The 392-nt window shown below is 44.4% G+C and overlaps 1 protein-coding gene across 1 annotated transcript in view; it reads right to left on the bottom strand.

The window, feature by feature from the left end:
• Nucleotides 1-392, bottom strand: part of mdga2a (MAM domain containing glycosylphosphatidylinositol anchor 2a) — a gene marked incomplete in the record, with an annotated part of 62,993 nt that overhangs the window by 9,221 nt on the left and 53,380 nt on the right. The window contains 1 exon segment of the mRNA XM_035674754.1: nt 30-185. Within this exon segment, the coding sequence (XP_035530647.1) occupies nt 30-185 (156 nt within the window).

Raw genomic sequence — 392 nt, forward strand, 5'->3', positions numbered from 1 at the left:
TGTGGTTCTGTGTGGTTCTGTGTGCGTACCCTGCTTGGAGCCGGTGTGGTCGGAGCTCGGTCCGGTGTTCGGGGTGTATTTGGTGTCTCGTGTGGCGGCGCTGTGACGAGTCCAGTCAAACTCGTCGGTTTTGTCCTGAGAGAACAAACACATCGCCTCGTCCTCGAAACCACAACGAAACTCCCCTGAACAGAAACACCGAAATATACCAAATATGAATCTATCAGAAGATAATCAATAATCAATAACAGGTTAGTGTCCACAGGTACTTACTGAGATGTGGGTTAACAGGAGCTGTGTAGGGAAAGAACAAGAACTCTGTTAGATAAACCCGACATGTTATTGACGTTCTGCTTATGATCGTATTGATTAAAAATTAAAATAAATTAAAA

The sequence above is a fragment of the Morone saxatilis genome, unplaced genomic scaffold, assembly GCF_004916995.1.
Source record: "Morone saxatilis isolate NCDOM2014 unplaced genomic scaffold, NCSU_SB_2.0 Contig3, whole genome shotgun sequence".
In the NCBI taxonomy this organism is placed as follows: domain Eukaryota; kingdom Metazoa; phylum Chordata; class Actinopteri; family Moronidae; genus Morone; species Morone saxatilis.